The 13,825-nt window shown below is 48.2% G+C and overlaps 1 protein-coding gene across 2 annotated transcripts; it reads right to left on the bottom strand.

The window, feature by feature from the left end:
* Positions 1-848: 848 nt before the first annotated feature.
* KLF6 (Kruppel like factor 6) lies at positions 849-9,640 on the bottom strand. 2 transcript variants are annotated; one of them, XM_044927944.2, is made up of 5 exons: positions 8,846-9,238; positions 7,449-7,516; positions 5,885-6,461; positions 4,356-4,479; positions 849-3,887 (listed from the first exon to the last, which is right to left on the bottom strand). In XM_044927944.2, exons 1-5 carry the CDS (start codon positions 8,856-8,858, stop codon positions 3,836-3,838), a joined length of 834 nt encoding a protein of 277 aa, XP_044783879.2. In that variant the 5' UTR covers positions 8,859-9,238; the 3' UTR covers positions 849-3,835. The 2 variants fall into 2 exon arrangements, with proteins under 2 accessions (XP_044783879.2, XP_006058478.3); XM_006058416.4 differs by lacking the exons at positions 7,449-7,516; positions 8,846-9,238 and adding an exon at positions 9,291-9,640.
* Between the last annotated feature and the right edge of the window lie 4,185 nt (positions 9,641-13,825).

Consider the following 13,825-nt stretch of genomic DNA (forward strand, 5'->3'; position numbering starts at 1 on the left):
CAGAAATTTCCACCATCCCACTGTCCCCTCCAGCAGGCACACACCAGTTCTACCCTGTCCCCACTAAGGAGCTTAATATGATCTGAACACAAACTCGTTTGCCACTCATCACACAGCAGGACTATGATCTCACGCTGGGAAACGTTTCTAGAAAACCAAAAGCTACCCTATTTTCAAAAAAAAAATTTTACATTGAATGAATCCCATCTGCCTTAAGGGGAAAAAAAAAAATTGGGTGATCAAGTAACTAATCTTTCACCTCCTGCCCTATTTTGCTGGTCTGACCAGAGAAGGTGGTGGTGGGGAAGGAGAGGTAAGGGAGGGTGTCCTGAAGGCCAGAGGGATGGTTCTGGGGCCTGCTGTCCCCACTGTGTCTGCTCTCTTGGGTGACAACCCAGCGAGATGTTCAGGCCAGGTTGGAGGTGGTCCCCAGCTCTGACGGCCTTGGTTTAACAGGTGCCCAGGAGCATCTGACCTTGAACAGGTCCCCAGGAACATCGGAAGTGAACAGGAGGTACTTGTTCCACGTTCCTCGGATGCCTCTGCAGTTTATTCCCAGGCTGGAGTGACAGCGAAAGCACAGCCAGAGTTTCCTCCTGGGCCCCAAAGCCTAGTGGCCAGGCCCTGGAGGAGAACCCAGTGTGCATCAGGGGACCAACCCAGGCTCCTATTTCCACCTTTGCTGCCAGGACGGTGAGTGGGAGGGAGACAGGCAAGTGGCTGCTGGGGTTGCATAAGGAAGATTTCCCAAGGAGGAGCCCAGTGATTAATCTGGTAGGAATTTGTTTCAACACTCCCTCCCTCCACCTCCACCCCCCACCCCGCCACAAAAACTGCCAGACTCAAGATGCTGATAAGAATTCTTTTATGTTATTCCAATAAAAAATACATTCATACAGAAATATAACAATCTTGCAAAAAACAATTTCAAATAAAATCTTGTAAAACAAAATTTTACAAAAATCTTACAAAGATTTTTTAGATAACAGGGTGCTTCAAAATAAAAAGAAAGAAATTTCACTAATAGAAATTTTTTTTTAATGTCAAGCAAAAAGTTTCTGCTTGATTGAGGCTCAGTTATCACCTGAACAGAATTGTAATTCTTTATGTACTTGCTTATTATGAAAATTACAGGCATTGACATACATGGCACCCAGCCCCACCCAATCAAACCACTCCACGGTGTTTCATAAGTGAGACAAGCCAGTGCAAGTTTTTTATTTTTTGTCTTTTGTTTACCTTCTTGCTTAATGGAACTGTTATGGCTAAGCACACAGCAGGGCCAAAAAAGGAGTTTTTTCCCCCCCAAAATCCAGCAAATTAAGTGTCTGGATTTGGAACTGCCAAAAGAAAAAAGTGCATTTTCCCCCTCAGCAAAATAATTTCTTTAGGTAAGTGTATCCATCAGCCCAGATTTAAAAAAAAACAACAAAAAAAAACCAGTTATATGAGCTTTTACCATTGCTCATTTTCAGGAAGATCAAACAAAATACCAGCCCAGCCAGACTTATGTGTATATATATATATATATATAAATAAATATATATAAAGAGAAGATCCACACCCTTGACCAGCAGCTGCATGGAGGATCAGCTGTCCATGCTGCAGTATGCCAATTCGGGGAAATTACTTGTTGGAAAAACTGGAAGAATCTATGTGCTGGAAAAAAAATAGCTTCATCTGCATAAAAAATGCTCTCAAAAAGAATCTCTGTGATTAGCTTTCTTTTAGGTTAGATCTTCAATAAGGCTGACATTTGAAATCAAAACCTTAGTGTGTCTGAGACCAAACAACCAGTGGGCTAGTATTCCGTTCATGGCAGTTCTGAATGGCCAAGGGACCCTATCCCAGACCCACCAATTATGATGAGTGACTTGGCAGTCTGGAAGAGATCTGATGCCAAGGGCCTGTGGCAAATTGTTAAATGAAAGATAAAGCCTTTATAAAAGTTATAGTTTTCATTTTTACCTCCTTTATGGCCATTTTGAAATAGGTCTTCACAGGCTGTGGAATTTTCTAGCTATACATTCTAATTTCTCCTTAAAAAAATATTTATATATTATTCATATATATGTATATATATATACACACACACATACACATATTATACACACAAATGTACATACACAAGAATTTCGCCCACTTTTTAAAAAAGTAATATACCTTCTGTGTTACCAACAGATAGCTAGATAGATACGCGAGAAACTTGTGCCTTTTAAGCAAATACATTGTTTTTTAATACTTCTGTATCTTTAATACGTGTGAAAATGTTACATATTAAACACAGCCGGTGTATGATCTGTACAAGTGTTGTGCAAAGTCTATATTGAAGTCTCACCCTCACGGTGGCAGAAATGGTCTGATTTTCCAATTATCATTTGTTTCCCACTTGAACACTGACAGTCAAGTTGTCTAAGCTATTGAGTAAATACTGACTTGTTTGGGGAGTTTTCATCTATTTGACTTGTGAAGTAGGACCTTAAAGAGTTTTTTTTTTTTTTTTTTTCTGTATTAAATATTGATACAGTACAAAGCCAGGTGAAAAAAGAGCCTTAATAAAGCATGCATCACCCATTCCCCTGTATGAGACCCCCACAGGAGGGGCCACTTGCGTAAGGCACCATTATTAAGATCTACAGTGCATTAACAGCTAGAAAACCAGAAATGAGTCCTCAAGGCATAAATAAGAGAAACTTAGCTGCATGAGAAAACAGTTTCTAAGCTTTAGTGGTTTTATCCACCCAACTGAGAAAAATTTTAGGTTCTGAGTCTAGTGGGACGTTAGACCAGCGATTCCCAGCCTTGGTGTCCCGGACACCCAACTCGTGCCCAATGTCTCCCAAGGGCAACTTGAAATTCTCCAAAAAGGTAATACGAATTCGGAACCACTGACAAAATAGTCCTACACTGCACAACGCCTCTCTAGAAGGGGAGTGTTACGAATAAATCCAAGGGGCGGGAGTTGGGGGGGGTGGAGCATCATGTATTGCCAGGCCCAGATGGCTAGGGGGGGTCACCTGATTCGACCAATTGTTATCTTAGCTGCTCAGTGAACTTGGAACCAAAACGGTAGTCCTGATTTAAAAATGGAAAAGCAGATAATTCCCCAGACCATGCATTACTTTTGTCTTAGAAGGAAAAGTTATCCACGTGTTATGTTTGTAGGTACACAGCGTATACAACAGGTAACAAATGAGCTCTGTCACAGCAAGCAGCGCCAGCTACTCACTTCACACAGCTGAACCGAACACCGAACGCTCCCGTCACACACCGCGGGGGAAGGGCTCTCCCCACCAACACCCACTCGTCACTCGGGGTCCTGACTGCCCACGCCTGCCCTCCACATCTTCCCTTCTTCTTGTCTTTTTTTTTTCTCTCCTCTAAGGCGCAGACACCCCCTCAGGAAATGAAGGATGGTCATCTCGTCTCACGGAACACGCCTCACACACAGAACATTCAAACTCTGTTTTTTTTTTTTCTGTCTCTTGCAGTCTCGCCAGGGAAAGGACATGCCTCATCACCCAGTCCGTAGGAGACCCTCCACATACAGCCCACCCACCACTAACATTCTCAGTGCACATGCTCACGGCAAAGGCTTAGGGACCACTCAGAGGACAGGTAACCAGTGGCGAGCCGGGGCCACCCAGACACCACACACCCCGGGTGCCCTGCCGCTTCGGACGTGACTGTTCTCGCCCTCGAAAGACCTTCCCAGTAGGTCCTGGAGGCGACCGGGCAGGGTGCAAAATGGCTTTGGCTGGAACACGCACCCTCCTTCCGCGGCCGTCTCAGCCTGGAAGCCTTTTTAGCCCGCAGGAGTTGCCGCTCTGCCCCCTCAGAGGTGTCTCTTCATGTGCAGGGCCAGGTGGTCAGACCTGGAGAAACACCTGTGGAGAGAATTGGGGTCCCAGACATCAGCTCTCCTGCCCTGCAGGTCACAGACCTCTGCCCCGAGCTCCCCAACCTCAGCGTCTCCCCAGGAGGGTGCACTCCCCCCGCCGGGTCACCCCATCCTCATTTGGGGCAGGAAATTCCAACTGACAGAAGTATCTACATCAAAGAGGCCACCAGTGAGTTCTTGGGAATGTCACTAGACTTTACTACCTGGCCTTCAAATCTGAAAACTGATCAAGGGTTGTTCCTCGGAAAGTATGAACGAAATCACCCTATTCTCAGGCACTGAAATACCTGGGGCTTCCTAACCTGGAGGACTGGCAAACAAGAGCCTTTTTAAAAAAGTCCTGGGCCGAAAAGAGAAATGCCATTACAGGCCCAGAGGATGGCTGCCCGCTGCGGGGTGACGGCATGCCTGCTCCCGGGGATGACACCCCCGCCCCTGTGGTTCATGCACGTACCTGTCACAGTGAGAACATTTAAAAGGCTTGGCACCAGTGTGCTTTCTGAAGTGTCGGGTTAACTCATCGCTTCTTGCAAAACGCCACTCACACCCTTCCCATGAGCATCTGTAAGGCTTTTCTCCTGGGAAGAGAGCACATGACAGGCACGCCATTACTTCACTGAGCAGTGAGGGAGGGGCCCCGCGACCCCAGCACACGGCCGGGGAGTCCTCTCAGGAGCAGGCTAGAGGGTCACTGCCCTCAGGAACTCAGAACACACACCCATTAGGGCTAGGAGCCGGCCCTCCCGAGGTACCAGGCAGGGGCTCTTTTCTGACCTAGCCTGGGGACTCCCAGTGCTGGGGGACGGACCCAGGCTTGGCAGGGCCGCATGACCGTGACCAGAGCCAACATGGAAGAATGACAATTACTCAGACCAGAGAAATACTTCCGAGGTGATGTGTCAGGCCACTGGACCCACAGCCTTGGCCAGGGCTGGGTTTTTACTGCTTTCTCCATGGAAACGGTTTCTCTCAAGCACTTATTTTGTTCCTTACTCACTTCCCCGTGGAATGAGGCTCTGTAGTTTCCTCCGGGAAACTACATTTCTCCAAAACCGAGGTCATGAGTTTCTGGGAAGCCCCATTACAAAGCCTTCAAAGCACTTTCTAAAGGACCAGCAAGACACCCAGTTGACTTCATCCCTTGGCCATTTTACAAATAGGATTTCACTAAAGGTGCTATCTGAGAAATTAAAAAATTCCCACAGCTAGTCCTGAGTGTGCTGCTGGGACCACTGGGAGCCGGTCCAGGGCACCCGGGTCCTGATTCCAGCTCTGCCTTGAGCGGCTTCGGGGATCCCCATCTCCTCTCATTACTGGCAGCATGAGATTCTGTGTGTCGTGACCCTTAAGACTCCTCTCAGGTCTAAGATGTCTGTGATGTTCCAGCAGTTATCCTAGGCTGTCATGGTAACTTGAAACCAAACTATTCTCCAGATTGTGATATTTCATTAGGAAGATACTGTTTTAAAAACTGGCATCAGAAAGCAAAGGCAGCATGACATGCAGAGAAATCCTTACTAGGCACCCGCCGATGATACCGCTTCAGTCGATAGGGTCAGCTAAGAAGACCCCCCATGGTGGCTGGCACCCATGTGTGCCACACGTCCGGGCCACCCCCTCTCAACTCTGGAACTTTGTGTGCACAAGTCAGAGGCAACTCCATGTAACATGATGCATGGACACTGACGACTGGGCACAGTGGGATCTCTGTAACCCGGGTGGTTGGGAGTGGGCAAGGGACTGGGTGTAGACAAAGAATGTGATTTACCTCTTGTATGTTTAATCAGAAAGCGATAGACCATTCATCGGGCACATAAGTCCAGTCTTTCAGCGCCTACTCTGTCCTCCCCAGAGACCCAACTCTTTCGGGGGGGAAGAAAGGAGGTGAGGATGTGTCTGCTCCGACAGCCTCCTGCCCAGCCCCCTCCCAGGGCGGGTGAAATTCAGCAGCGCCCCACCGCCCAGGTCGCAGGAGGGACTGACCTGTGTGGGTGCGCTGGTGTGCTTTCAAGTGGGAGCTTTTGGTGTAAACTTTCCTGCAGCCATTAAAGTGGCAGCGATGCACCCGCCTGCGGCCGTCGGGGGAGGCGTCCCCGCTGCCCTTGTCGCCCGGCTTCCCTGAGGTCCCACCCCGCGCCTTCCCGGGGGGGTGCAGCTCGCCAGGCACACAGCCCCACAGGTGCGAGGGCTCCCTGCTCAGTTCTGGGGAGGACGGAGGCGTGGAGGTGACCGAGGAGCTCAGATTCCCCGAATTGACCAAGACTTCGCTGATGGGGTCGGAGGTAAACTTGGTGGTGGGCGAGAGCTCCTCGGAGCTGTCGGAGGACTCGCTGCTCACATCCGAGTTCAGGCTGTTGGTCTCCAGGTTGTAGCTGAAGCCAGGGCTGTGGAGCGCGTCCTCGGGTGGGCCAGAGGAGGACACCTTCAGGTCCGCGTCCTCCTTTTTCTCCCGAGCCAAGATGATTTTGGTCCACAGATCTTCTTGGCTGTCGAATTTGATCTCGGATGCTGACACGTAGCAGGGCTCGCTCTGCAGGTAACGTTCCAACTCCAGGCAGGTCTATGCGAAAGAATCACAGGGAGGCACATGATTGTGACCACACCGAAAACGGAACCGAAAGCACAATTCCAAAAAAAAAAAAAAAAAACATGCAGGAGCCAAGGGCAGATCAACTGTGGCCTTGCCACTATAGGACTCCGTGTCTGCAGCAGAGCAAGAGGAGAGCTATCTCTAAGAACGGGATACGTTCAGAAGGAAAACCAGGGCGAAGCCTCTCCCCGCTTCCCCGAGGTGGACCACAATGGCCACAAATGGCTGATGGCCACAGAGGAGCTAGTTTCTGTTAAGAGTTACAGTGTTGACGTTTCTAATGAGTTTCTGTTAGCCACACAAAGGACACCAGCCTCCGACACCCCCACCCCCACCCGACAGGTTTAACCAGATTATCAGACAGCCTCCAGAACCCTGTGCATGAAGGACACCCAGGCAGCCTGCTTCTGCGGGCCTGCTGCCCGCAGCACGGTGAGCTCTGACATGGCCATGCGTCCCCTCTGGAGAACCGCTGACAGCACAGGCCGCACCCAGCCGGGGCAGACGCAGCCAGGGGGACGTCTAGGGTCAGGAACATCAACCGAGCTGCCCAGAAGCTACCCGTTTCCTGTGGAGGAGCCCAGACCTTAGTAGGCTTTCAAAGAATGCCATTCCCAAGTGCAGGGCCATGTGCGCACACAACTTAAATGACTTCCACAGTGGTCAGAGGAAAACAACAACAGGAGTGGAAAAATGGTTCCAGAATGGCCATCTGCTTTTGTAAAGGATGCGGGAGGGGAAATTCCTTTCCCGGCCCTGCTGGGAGTCCCACAATGGACTAGAACTTTATCTGCTGGCCAAGAGTACAACTGTATGAGTCATCACTCTATTTCTTTCACGCAATGCCAAAGGAGACTTCCTTTTGAAATTCTGACCAGCGGCCAAAAAAAGGACCCGGTTCAAATATACATGCAGTGTGTCATGGACAGAGTGCCCCCCCCCAGCCCCACAACCAACCTTTCCAGAAGCTACAACTGCCGAGACACCAGCATCCCCTCTCCCCACCATCTCAAACTTTCTAGCCACTGGAAAAGAAAAACGGTAGGAAACATTTTAGGATTAAATTATGTCTGCCTTATCTTCACTAGGATCAACTGCCTACATGTCCATATAAGGCTGTCTATACAACTGCAAGTCTACAGATTTACATTGCTACAGCAAACGCCACTCTCTTTTTTAAGCAAATCATTTTCAGGGCTAGCCAAGCCAACCCAAAGGGCTCAGGCTGGTTTATTTAGCAGGGTGCCTGATATCAGACTATATCCTTCCCCCTCCCCCCCACCAGACTCTTCACACCGCAAGCAGGAGCAAGCAGAGGGGGAAAAAACAATCCTTGTTTTCTTGTTACCCCTAAAATTAGACGTCTAGGTTACAAAGCACCCTCCAGTGTTCTGAGGAGAGACTGGCAAGATATCTTATGGATGTTCCAAAGAAAAAGGAAAGCATGTTTACTGAGACCTTGTTAAACTTTAATAATCTGGCTAATTTAAAATCCCCATTATGCCGAGGAGCACTGGGGACCAGAATGAAGCTCTTGGGGAGAGTTTAAAAGCCTCTGAAGGCAACCCAGAGCTCAGCCTGGCTTGTGGCCCAAATCCCAAATGCCCAAGGAAACTACTTAGATCGATTTCAATCACATCCTAGGAAGCTTCTTTAGTAGGAAAAGCTGGGAGGGGAGAGGGAAGGGAGGACTGTGAACAATGAGGCAGGCATGTGAAGGTTGTTCCACTTTGCATTTCATCCCCCTTAAAAGCCTTCTAAGCTTTGAAACCCGCAGAATATATGAGATCTGCTAATTCACTTTGTGACAAAAAACAAACAGCCTAGTAGGGCAGAGACAACCCCAAACCCTCCTATCTTTTAAAGATAATGGGACAAGTGTCAGAATCTCTCTCCCTTCAGGCAATCCTAACGCAGGAGAAGGGGGAAAAATTAAGTTTTTTAAATGTCCAATGCCCAAAATTCCAATTTCACTAAAAAATGCCGGAAACAGAGACTCCTCTTCCCAAACTGAGACTAGAAGCAATTCGGACAGGCTCATTGTCATATGACTGATAAGTCACTGGTTGTGCAAACATTGGTTCCCCCCTCCCTTTTTTTTTTCTGGTCAACAAAAGAAGCAGGTAAGAAAAACAAGGCAGATGGAGGCAAATCTTAAGGATTCCAAAGGTAAAGAAACTGAAAATGGCCTGGTAGAGAAAAGGAGCTTGTGGGTGTTTCGCTGGTGAAATTCTTAAGTAAAATAGAAAGAAAGAAAAACCTGTATGTACAAACACCAAAAAAAAAACCAAAAACAAAAAACAAAACAAAACGAAAACAAAATACCTTAAAAATAAAAAAGAAGAAAAAATAACCTTGGCAGTCCATGCAGGTTCATATGACTAGGTCCAGCTGTGGAGAGCCTGGAGCTGGAACAAGCACCAAACTTCTGCCAAGGGCTAGGGCCGAGATCAGGCCGCGGAGCTGGGTCGACGCTCGGGAATACGGTTCAGCAGCCCCAGAAAACGGCAAGAACACGGGGAGCGCCCGGCGCCGCTGCGCCCCACTCAGATGACAACTCCGCTCCACGCTCTGAAAGGCCCCTTTAAAGTGCCTTCTGCGCCGGAGCCACAAGTACGTCTTAACAAGAACTATTCTAATTTTTTTTAAAAAATTTACCCAAACCATTAAAAAAAGGAAGAAGAAAAAGAAGAAAATAAAAAAGAACTGCACCTCCAAGCACACACCGTCCTGCGGGTGCATGCACGTACTCCCTGCTCGGCGCACCGGGGCACCTGGCCCACGAAAATCCCTATTTACCTGTTGCCAATATTCCTCCAGGGAGGGCAGCGCCGAGAAGTAACCAGTCTCGTGCACAATCTGGAGTTCCTGGAAGATGCTGCACATTGGGAGCACATCCATGTCGGGTTGGAAGAGACCGTCCCCGCTGCTGTAAAAACAGGGAGGCGTGCGGTCTGCAGTCGGGAGCGCGGCGGCCGTGCCTGCAGCGCCGGGGAAGTTCATGCAAACTCAAATGCGCAGCGATTAGGCGCCGCGGGTTCGGGTCCTGGCCGGAGCCCGGAGACGCGCTCGCGAGCCCGCACAATATTTGCAAACACCGGACTGACTGCAAACGTAACCCCTGCAAAACTTCCCTATTCAAAGCTCCGCTGCCAGCCTCCCCTCCTCCCCGCCCAGCTCCCCCCGCCGCCGCCTCCCCACGTGACTCGCCCGCGCCCGCCCCGCGCACCGCCCAATCACGCCGCTCCCGGCCCGGGGGCTGCACGGAGATGATGTCAGCTCCGGCCAATCGCGGGCGGCGGCTCACCGCGGCCCCGCCTGGCGTGACCGAGCCTCTCCATCACCGCCCTCGCCATTGGCAGAATTCGAACTTCGGCCGGTTCTGATTGGGAGGCGGTTTCGCAGGCTATTTTTAGCAGGGTATATAAGGCGCGGGCCGTCTCGCGCCGGAGGAGTCGGAGCTGGGAGGTACGCGGCCGAGAGGCTGCGTGTGCTGCGGCCGGCCGGGCCGAGGGGACCCGGTGTCCCTGCCCTTCCCGTCCCGGTTTCGGTCCCGGCCCCGGTCTTCCCGTCCTCGTCCCCGCAGCCCTGGTCCTCGTCCGTCGGGCCGATCGCCCGGGCCCGGCCCTGGTTTCCCCGTCGTCCCGTCCCCGTCCTTGTCCCCTCAGCCCTGGTCCACGTTCGTCGTCGGGTCGGTCGCCCGGGCCCTGGTCCCCTGACCCTCCGCCGAGCTGAGGGGAGCGCGGCTGGGTCTACTCTGTCCCTCCCTCCGACCTCGGGCTGGCCGGCCGTTCTCTAGCCCCCTCCGTCCTTCCACCCTCTCGGTGCCCCCTCCTGCCCCAGCTGTAGATTCCCGTCTCCATCCCCGTCTGTCCCCCTCTTTCCCCCCTCCTTTTCGCTCCGTTATCCCTCTGTACCTGCCCCGTTTGCATCTGCACCCCCCGCCCCGCGCTGTGTCCCCTTCCCTCCCCGTTGCATCCCCTTCTGTCCCCAGGTGGCACCTGTGACCCCGGGGTGGGGGGCTGACCAGCCCCAGAGGTGTGCTGAGGGACAGGAGGGCCCTAGTCCACGGGCTGTGTTGTATATGAATCTGAGTTTCCCCCTTCAGCCTCCTTCACAAGGACAGGGCACTTACCTGGGGGACCACGGCTGTGCCACATCCTCACCCCTCTGCCTGCCTAACCTGCAGGAGCAGAGTGGCCTGGAAGACCCAAGTTGAATCTCCTGGCTCTTGAGGGGCTTATGTACACTCTTGATTCTACCGAACACACTTTTATTTTTAAAAAGAGGGCATCTTGTTGGGGCAGGTGGGGTTATAAATAGAGGGAGCCTATAACCAATCTTAGTAGGGTTCCCCATCCACACCAGCTGTGTATATTTTAGAAACCCAGGGTCTGATCCCAAACCTACAGAGTCCCAGCCGTTGTTTAACCAAGCTCTCCAGATGAATCTGTTGCCACTGAAGTCTGGGAAATGGGGGTTCTAGACACTGTCCTTGTACTTGTTTCCTACCATATAGACAATTGTCATTGTACTTGTTGCCTACCACAGAGCCGTCCTCATTCCAAGACCCATTTGGAGACCCTCACGAAGATTAACAACTAGACTTGTCCCGAGTGAATGTGAAAACAATTCAAGTTATGTTGAGCTGACATTTAATGTGTGTGTGTGTTTTTTGCTATATAAATTATCTCCTGAAATATACCATAATGTTCATTTTCTAGCAAAATGCCAAAACCAAGAAGAATTTGCCTTTTAAAATTCGAAATGGAAAACTGAATTATAGCTACTACCTCCATTTTTATTTCAAAATAGAGTTTAATGAGACATCTTTTAAATAAAATTTTTTTAATGAAGTATGTAAAAGACTTTTGAGAGGATTTTGTATGTTAGATTTTAGCAGACTTGAGTTTGCCTATGACCCTGTAAGATTCTAGGCAGGGACCTTTGTCAATCAAAAGTTAGGGAAGGATATTATCTTATTGTAATCTATTGTATTAAAAAGTCTGTAAAGATGATTCATGGTGAGCTGATTACAATGATCACTGGCTTGTGTTCAGTGGTCCTCTATCCTGGAAACAGTGTCATGACTGGCCCTCCATAGAGGAGACATGGATTGGGACTGGCTTGCCTTGAACCAGCTTCAGGCTGTGCCCACCCATTGTTGCCTAGCAGTTGGTTGTATCTGGAAGGTGGGTCTGAGAGTGAGCTTATATCAGGGAGTAGGTTTCTCAGTAATTGGAGACAATGATCCAGAGAAGCAAGAATCCAGTAAATATGCAAGGAAAACAGCATCCTGAACTGTAAGGAGGAGAGTTAGGTCAAGGGAGAGAGACACTGTCCAAGGGAAGGTGCCATGATAACTCTCTGTGCAGTGCATGTGGGTGTCATGGTTACAGTATTCTTATTCACCTTTTGGACAATTTTGCTTTCCTGTAATATTGTATATTTTATTGAAGTATAGCTGATTTAAAACATAAATTTCAGGTGTACTACATAATGATTCACAATTTTTCAAGATTTTATTATGATGTATTGACTATATTTCCTATGTTGTACACTATATCCTTGTAGCTTATTTTTTATACATAATAGTTGGTACTTCTTAATCTCCTACCGCTATCTTACCCCTCCCTCCATCTCTCTCCCCACTGGTAACCACTAGTTTGTTCTCATCATCTGTGAGTCAGTTTCTGCTATATTCGTTTGTTTGTTTTACTTTTTTGAGATTCAATATATAAGTCATAATATATTTATTTATTTTTCTCCATCTGACTTATTTCACTGGGCATAATATACTCCAGGTCCATCCATGTTGGCAAATTTTCATTCTTCTTTTATGGCTGAGTAGTACTCCAGTGTGTGTGTGTGTTTTCATATCTTGGCTATTGTAAATAATGCTGCTATAAATGTTGGGGTGCATGAATCTTTTCAAATTAGTGTTTTCATTTTTTTTCATATATATGCCCAGAAGTAGAATCGTTGGATCATATGATAGTCCTATGTTTTGGTTCTTGAGTAACTTCCATTTTGTTTTCCATAGTGGCCGCATCAAGTTACAGTTCCACGGACCATGTCAGAGGGTTCCCTTTTGTCTACACTCCGACCAACATTTATTGTTTGTGAATTTTTTTAAATTAAAGTATAGTTGATTTACAGCCTTGTGTTTCAGGTGTACAGCACAGGGATATAATTATATATATGTATGTATGTGTGTGTGTGTGTGTATTCCTTTTCAGATTCTATTTCCTTATAGGTTATTACAAAATATTGAGTATAGTTCCCTGTGCTCTATACCAAGTCCTTATTAGTTATCTGTTTTATATACAGTAGTGTTTGTGGACTTTTTAATGATAGCCATTCTAACCAGGGTGTGCTTAGTCTCTCAGTTGTGTCTGACTCTTTGCGACCCCATGGACTGCAACCTGCCAGGCTCCTCTGTCCATGGGCTTCTCCAGGTAAGAATACTGGAGTGGGTTGCCATGCTCTCCTCCAGGGGATCTTCCCCACCCAGGGATAGAACCCAGGTCTCCCATACTGCAGGCAGATTCTTCACCATCTGAGCCACCAGGGAAGCCTCCCTAACTAGGATGAGGAGATTTCTTATTGAGGTTTTGATTTGCATTTTCCTGGTGGTTAGTGATGTTGAGCATCTCTTCATGGTAATTATTTATTGTTTTTAATGCATTTCTCTCGCTACTTTCCTGTAGAATGTAAGTTTGTCATTGTCTTGTACGTGCACTTCTCAGTGCTTAGATTATATAGTTTATTTTTAAAATAGTCAGCTGAATTGGACACAATACAGATACACTCAAAATGGTAATTTTCAGGGGGGAAGAAAAGGTGTAGAAACAGAATACATAGGTTGAACTTCAAAGAGAATAACTGTCATGACTTCCCTCTGTATCCATTAGCCCTTCAGCACATGCTACTCAAGTCCTATGGACTGGCTAGGTATTTGGGATTCATACCATTCACAGAGCAGGCAAAACTCCCCGAGACAGAGGACGATGCAGGAGATGCACAGGGAGGTAGTTATCTTGAAGCAGTGGCGTTACCACTCCTGGTGCACATGACTTCTTGGTGGGAAATAATGTCAGCTTCCTACATGAAAAACGGTATGCATGGGATCTAAGCAATACTACAGCTGATTTAAAAAAAAACAAACAAACAAGGAAGAATCATAGAAGGTGAAAGTCATTCAGAGAGTGGAAGCATGGCACCATATGAAAGATGGATTGTAGACTCTAGTAGTGCCAGGAGTACAACCTTGATCGTGTCCTTTAAATGGAGATAAAAATTAGTTTGGTAGAACTGAAGATTATGCATCACAG

Source organism: Bubalus bubalis, chromosome 14, assembly GCF_019923935.1.
Source record: "Bubalus bubalis isolate 160015118507 breed Murrah chromosome 14, NDDB_SH_1, whole genome shotgun sequence".
In the NCBI taxonomy this organism is placed as follows: Eukaryota; Metazoa; Chordata; class Mammalia; order Artiodactyla; family Bovidae; genus Bubalus; species Bubalus bubalis.

What these genes read in the sequence shown, in the direction of transcription:
- KLF6 (XM_006058416.4), bottom strand. Translation starts at nt 9,494, where the DNA reads ATGAACTTCCCCGGCGCTGCAGGCACGGCCGCCGCGCTCCCGACTGCA. An exon ending in TGGAGGAATATTGGCAACAG is followed by an intron (nt 6,462 to 9,290) that starts GTAAATAGGGAT and finishes TCTTTCGCATAG; the next exon opens with ACCTGCCTGGAGTTGGAACG. An exon ending in ACACCAGCGCACCCACACAG is followed by an intron (nt 4,480 to 5,884) that starts GTCAGTCCCTCC and finishes CTCTCTTCCCAG; the next exon opens with GAGAAAAGCCTTACAGATGC.